The 7305-nt window shown below is 39.5% G+C and overlaps 1 protein-coding gene across 2 annotated transcripts in view; it reads right to left on the minus strand.

Annotated features, from left to right (window-relative positions):
- The window catches only part of cdh4 (cadherin 4, type 1, R-cadherin (retinal)), a 369348-nt gene that overhangs the window by 71540 nt on the left and 290503 nt on the right, over window positions 1-7305 (minus strand). For both annotated transcript variants that reach the window (XM_014019336.1, XM_014019335.1), the window contains exon 7: window positions 3996-4140. In XM_014019336.1, the coding sequence (XP_013874790.1) occupies window positions 3996-4140 (145 nt within the window). The remainder of the gene's footprint in view (window positions 1-3995; window positions 4141-7305) is intronic.

The following is a 7305-nucleotide window of genomic DNA, read 5'->3' on the forward strand; positions in this document are numbered from 1 at the left end:
AAATAACACAACATGAAAAAGTCTTCAATTTAATGTGTATTAGTTGAATTGTATGCATCTCTCACTAAAAAAAACTAAGCTAGCCATTAGCCACTAGCCATTAGCTCATCAATCAGTTCAGAATTAAATTATGTTTTTCCAAACTTTGGCTGTTCATAGAGCAGTAGCGCCTCCTGGAAATTTTCAAAGGTGTGGCACCAAAAACCATGACAGAATTTCATGACTTTTATTATTCTGTTGTCATTTAGAGGCAGTTTGCTAAATACTACAGTAATTAAGGTAATCTGCTATATGTCAATTTAGGGCCAAAAATACATCAGTTTTCTTACACTAAAAGAATGATCACAATTTCATCACATATTTTACACAAATTTCTAGCTATTAATTTTGTATTATTTTGCAGGAGACACCACAGTGCAACCAAACTATTGTTTTATGCAAAAACATAATCATACAAACAAAGAAATATAGGTTTTTGACTATAACTGTTGTTTGTCTYTCTTATTTGGGGCAAAGCCAAACTTTTTCTGTTTAACAGGTTTAAATATTTTTTTAAGGGCAAACTTTCCTGTTTTGGTTTTAGTGTCTAATTTAAACTACAAATCCTCAGCACTGACTTTAGTTTGATTAGTTTCCATTTAGCCAKTGGAGGGGCCAGTATCATGAAAAGACAAGTGAAAGTGTCTGTGTATAAAAATCAATATATTCCCTTATCATGATCTCTGCATCGAAAATCTTATYAAATCGCCCTGTCCTAGGTKGTACCCAGCCCTAATGTGCATCATCACAAAACAAAAACAACTCTCATCACTTATCAATCCTTCAAGGTTTGATCCTGTCCTATCACACACCCCTAAACCACCTTTACAGCTCATGTTAAACAGGAAACAGCTCAGAAACWATGCAACTCATTAAAGTTTATTCTCTTCTTCTAAATTTCACAATTTAAATGGMCATTCCTTAATAGAATGCATATTACCGCCGCCATACATGATACTATTTTAAACAAAAATCTTCTATTAGCACCCAGAGTATGTATTTGGGATGAGTCTCAGCTACCACAATAACAAATTTTAGCTCAATTTCTGCAACCATGACTGAATTATGTTGGTAAAAGCCAATTAGTCAGGACGGCCATCTTGAATCAGTTAATTCCAATAAGTGATCAGATGCAGATGTAAAKCTGAGCATTTTAACAAAAAGCAATCCAGTAGTTCACAACAAACCAATTCTGCATGTAAGACASTCTGGTCAGGGAGGCTTGTATGAGGGGCTGCACATTTTATAAGGGGGGCTGGGGGATACTGCACACCCTGATCCCCCACTGGTRGCATCCCCGTCAAAGAGCTACTGTATCTGCAGCAAGTAAGATGTTAACTGTTCACAACCTTTCCACAAAACTCCCCATCAAAAGTGCTGAGCTATCACTTTAAGAAAGCTGTTTTTGTGACAGTATTTTATTTGTTTTTTTTAATTCAAACTAACAGATATTCAGCTGTTTAGTAAAAAAAATCCATAAAAATGGGCTGATCCACCAAATTTGATATTTAGTCATGTTTTGTATGTTTTTTTCTTTCAGGGATGAAATTAATGCAACAACTTTAGTGATATGAGAGGGAATTATCTCGAGGTGTAAACTGTCCATTGATAGTGTGCAAACGACTGAACTGGCAACATATACATTAAATGCTTAAATGACCCAGAAARGTATAAAAGTCTGTCTCCCGGAGGTTCAGCTGAAGATGAATCACGATTCTTGCTTTTTTTCCCCTCCCCCCACCAAACAGGCAGTTAGGCAAACACGGGCTCTTTTTTCCAATTAAAATTCAGCAGCTTAGAGAACAATGGCCCAGGAAAATGGAGACAAAATGGGCTAAACTCCTCACTTATATTGGAGTTTGGCGACACAGCTGCAACAACAGCTAACAAAGCGTGCACCRCCATTATATGCTACTTTGGTAGTGATTGAATGCAATGATTCTGTGTATAATTCGCCGTGTTTTTATTTTCTTTCTAGCTATAMGACATACAGATTTTACTCAGTGTAAGACAAAAATTAAACCTGCCCCCTCGTCTGCTCTCCTTTTAAAACACACAAAGAGTCTGAATGAACAAGGAAAGTAGCTTTAGGAATGTCTGCTCGCCCTCAGCTAATTAGGAGCTCTGTATATAAACCCACGCTCCAMCGAGTGGAAACAAGCATTCAAACACACACACACACATTCGCACACTTGCTCATCCATGCACACACACACACACACACAGCATGCCTTCCTATATTGTTTACAAATTCCCATGAGATTAAACTTTGCAGCAGAACAATATCTGATCGCTGTGAAGACAAACACGGGTCCTCGGGGTCTGATTGTTAGAACAAGAGTTCTTCCAGTCGAGACGTGAGGGGCTGCTTGAGCATTCTGCTCTTGTCTCGGGGTCCGGCGCTGACCACAACTTTGCTCCCTGACTCTGAGGGAAGGTCTGCATGTCTTCATGCTCCGCAGCCTCTGATAATGACGCCTGCAGCCGGGACGGCGCTACAAATATCMAATCGACTCGGCCTCGTCTGGAGCAGCTCAGATCTTCACATGGGGTCTTTCGGCAGGCTGACGTGAGGGYGTTTGATTGGTTCAGCCGAGGCACCCTTAAGTAATACGAGCTTGTGCACAGAAGCAACTTAAAACATTCTCTGCTTGCAATTCAKGGTATTAATTAAATATAACTAATCCATTAAAACCTTTTAGCAACTCATAAATCAGTCTAAAGTCGGCTCCAGATGGATTACTGCATTAGTAATCCTCAGCAGAGAGCAGCTTGAAACCACACAGAAGTGCTGGTCTAAGTGATTATTTTTCACGCATTGATTTTAATGACTATAATATTAAATTAATACATTCAGGCATTTAAAGGTATTTTATTCCTCAGTGTGAGTCAGACAATTAGACGTGAATACAAAGTGCAGACTAAGAACAATAAGTTCTGCTGTAACAATGCAGCTGTATTTTTGTTCAGCATGTAGAGAACCAGCAGGCGYCCCGTTGTTCAGCTTCTATACTGTATGTTAGGTTCTGGAAGTAAACAAAACAGGCTCAGGACTGTGTTAACAAATATTGACTCATGTGGTCATGCTGAATGAATGAATTTCTTTGCTCCTTACCTTTTCAAACACAAAACTACAGGCTTGTAGGTGAAATGTTGGAAACTGATTTTAATGCAATTCAATTTAGAGAGAGGCGACAAAGAGGCTTTTACTTATAAAAAAGTAAATAAAAAAAACTTTGCATGGTAACTAGATCTAGACAAATCAATGACAGGACTTAATAAAGTTTGCATGTTGTTTAGGCCTCTAAGTAAATGCCAGAAAAAATGATGAGAATAGGAACTTTATTTGTGATTATTATACTGTTTCCAATCGTAAAAGTAACTTCTGCTGTAAGGTGACTGACTGAAGCAGAAGTACGAACAGGTATTTAATGAACATGAGGAACAAATAGGAGTGTAACAAAGAAAAATAGAAAGTACAGAGATTCTTTTTATTTGAGATGGATAACAMGAGATGCCACAATTCAAATGAATGAAGGCTGCTCTCTTATTCATTCAATATGGAACTAATCACAATTTATTATTATTATTATTATTATTATTATTATTATTATTATTATTATTATTATTATTATTATTAGAACATGTTACCTTCAGAAACTCGAGTAACCAGTGATTATTCTACGTTACCTTCAGAAACTCGAGTAACCAGTGATTATTCTACAGACTAAATCAACTGTACTCCGATATGAAATATATTTTTTATCCCCCATTTGTGGCACCCCTGGATGGATGGAGCCTTTAGCATTTGCCTATACTGCCTATGCCATGGCCCATCCCTGTCCACACAGATGTTTTTGKATCAGCAGCTCCACCCAGCTTGATGATTTATGGTTTGAACTCCACATTATGTCACACCTTCCACTGTGTCGTCATGCAGAGCAGTTCACACTCACCTGGTTTGGAGCCTTCAGCCACAGAGCCGTTATAAACCTGGTTTTGGAACTCGGGTCTGTTGTCGTTCATGTCGATCACATAGATGTACAGATCTATTGGATTCTCCACTTGGTTTCCATTCATGTCCACTGCATGAGCTCGCAGCTGGAAATACACACAAATTAAAAAGAGAGAGAAAATGTTGGCATTCAAAGCAGAATCAGAGCTTCTATGAATATTCTGAATACATCCCCGTCTATCTTTGACAACAAGTTGCCGGCTTGATTGATACGAGGCGTTGCTGATCCTCTGGACTGGAACAAACGCTGCAGCRCAACACAACCTTGACTTTGTTAATTGGCAACTTCATTTATCTGGCAAACGTGCTGCTTTTTGACTGCCAAACAGGGCGTGAGCATCCTGTCGGTATCCTGGCATGGACAGCATCAGCACAGAGGGGGCAAAATAGTGAAATGTTCCAGAYGCACAAACAACACTTATTTTGTTTTTAGCACAGCCAGAGGCCTGAAAAACATCAGAGAGGTGTTGCTGCTCAAGCTGTGGCTCGTTTTTGTTTGGAGAGAAAATGCTTGTCTCGGTTTGTTTTGACAAAAGCCGACCATTTGGATGGATGTCTCTGCCTGATGAGCTGTTTCCTGACAATGCAWGGGGTGAGAATAGAGAATGCTAGGAGAGAATGAAGAGACAGTGGGGAAAAAAGGGAAAAAAAGGTGCATGGGATGAGGGGGACAGAAGCGTGGCTGGTTCTTTCACATAAAAAGGAGATGTGGAAATACAAGGTGGCAGAATGTGAGAGTGGGGGTTCAAACGGGGAGCTGACGAAAGCAGTCGTCTTCTACAGTGGGACATCTTAATTTTCAATAGTGCTTTTGCACACCTGCAAAACCCAACCAATCCATTCTAATGATAGCTAACGCTACATACAGCTTTGTAATTCCAGGCTCTGTTCACTCATYCCRTTATGGGGCRCCATGTGTAAMATAAAATGTTAAACAATGTCACTARCACGTTTTCATTATTTAGCTCATATTCCTATGTAAAATATTCCACTAGCATTCTATTGTTATTTAGCTCACTGTTCGAACATTTTGCTCATTTTCCCCCAAATGTTAAATTTAAATGATAAATAATATGTGTAAATTATAAATCCTTTTGAATTTAGATTTAAGGTCGTATTCACAACTGACTTGGTTCAATTGGGGACCAAAATTGCAACATTTGTTTACATTTTTAGTTGGTGTGGTTGGCATTCACATTGCTCTTTATAAAACAAACTAAACCCTGTGAACAACCTGTTCCCGCCCTCGCCTGTAGGGGCGCTGCACCAAGAACCACTGAAGGAATTGACATGAAAACCTCAGAAGAAGACATGGAGCACAACTTCCTTCTTCACAAACTGTAAACAAACAAGGAGTGATGCCAAATTTTACTGGTTGTAGGTTTTCAGCTGGACCAGAGTTTGCTTTTTTTGGTCAGCCTTAGGGTTCGATTAAGCGTTCACACCTCCTCAAGTGGCTGCTCAGTTGGTAGAGCTGTTGCCTCTCAGCAAGAAGGTTGCCGGTTCAAATCCCGGCCCGGGGACCTTTCTGGGTAGAGTTTGCATGTTCTCTCCGTCTGTCTCGTTTGTCTCTATGTGTCCCTGATGGACTTGTGACCTGTCCAGGGTGTACCCCGCCTCTCACACTGTGACTGCTGGATATGGGCACCAGTGACCCCCCGTGACCCTGAAAGAAAGAAATGGGTATGGATAATGGATGGATGGATGAATGGATGGACCTCCCCAAATGAACTGGACTTTCTAGGCAATCAAACTAGAGATTGATTGATTAAAGTGGGCTAAACCAGGATGGTGTGAATACACCCTTAAAWACYATCTTAAGCAGTGGTTAGTGTTAGCTAATTAATCCTCCTGTTATGTTCGTTGAGACACCTACTCTGTTCTGGGTCAAATTGACCCGCTAGTTAAGAACCAGGACAAATGAGTCATGAAGATTTGWACTGAAAATAAACTTTATTGTCTGTCATGGACTAAATGAGCAGCAACCTCTGAACACCACAAACCTTCTTCCACTGTGACATTAGGGCCTAAAGCAGTGGAAGTTGCTCAACCCACTTGTCCCATATTGTCCTCATATCTGCCAGTTTATCTGTTTCCTGTCTGTCAGCTCTTGCCTCTCAATTTTCAAACTGGATTACTTAGGAGGAAATATAAAGTCTCCAGAGATGTTGTGGCATGAAATACTGCCCTGCCTGTCTCTGCATCTCATAGATTATTTGTTGATTCATACTTCGACTTGTGGACCCCAGGATGAGGACCTCCAAATGTGCAAAATGCACTTTATCCATCTCCTTCCAATTCTCCCCAGAAACACACCTTTGTTATAGTTTAGTCACTTCAAGAACGATTTTCTGTATTGAACTGGGCATTAGCAGCTCAAAGACTGACTTGATGTCTGTGACACGAGTTACTGCCCGATATAGGCTCTGGCAMTGTTTTTATTATATTTTCTTCACACAGTTTCCCTGTTGTTTTCTTGGAGATGAAGACCACTGTATTTCACCATTTTCTGACATGAATGGTTCAAACACATCATCTTCTGTTTCACCGTCATGATTGAAGAGAAATTCCTGCCTTTCCAGGGTTATGAACTTTTTTATTTCTGCTGCTCATTTTTTGAGTAACTATATATGTATCTGCAGTGTGTAATGTTTTTAGTACTCTATACTACCCCACCCCTGCTGAGAGTCCTCTCAATATGGGKGGAGTTTACCCATGAGAACAAAAAGGTTCTCATCAAAGGTTATAAAAACACCTGCATTCTTGCAGTGTCCTAGCGAAGTAAATAAAAATAGGGAGAAAGTGTGCATGTGTGTGTTTGAGGTGAAATGTCTCACAGTTGTAAAGACATAAATAGAATTAGACACTTTATGTAAATTATACCTATTAAGACAAATTGAAAATGTTTCATGCAGAAAAAATACTTTAAACTATTTTTAAATTATTTTAAAAACTTTAAAACAGGCCAATTTGACCCGCAACATAACAAGAGGTTTAAGATGATGTCATCATCCTGCGACAAACAACTCAAACCACTGCTACTGCGAGGTACACTTCGCTGCAGCATGCAGAACGGGGCGGTGACAGACCTTTCCGTCAGTCCCATAGTTTATATGGAAATGGGACTATTGCATTCCGGAAATGAAGGTTGCGCGGGATTAAGAGAGCAAAGGAAGAAGAAAGGAAGAAGTTAGAGAGTTTCTTCTACTCACGTTGTAGTACTCAGAGCATTATTTATTAATTTCTTTTAT

The sequence above is a fragment of the Austrofundulus limnaeus genome, unplaced genomic scaffold (genome assembly GCF_001266775.1).
Source record: "Austrofundulus limnaeus strain Quisiro unplaced genomic scaffold, Austrofundulus_limnaeus-1.0 Scaffold216, whole genome shotgun sequence".
NCBI classification, from domain to species: Eukaryota; Metazoa; Chordata; class Actinopteri; order Cyprinodontiformes; family Rivulidae; genus Austrofundulus; species Austrofundulus limnaeus.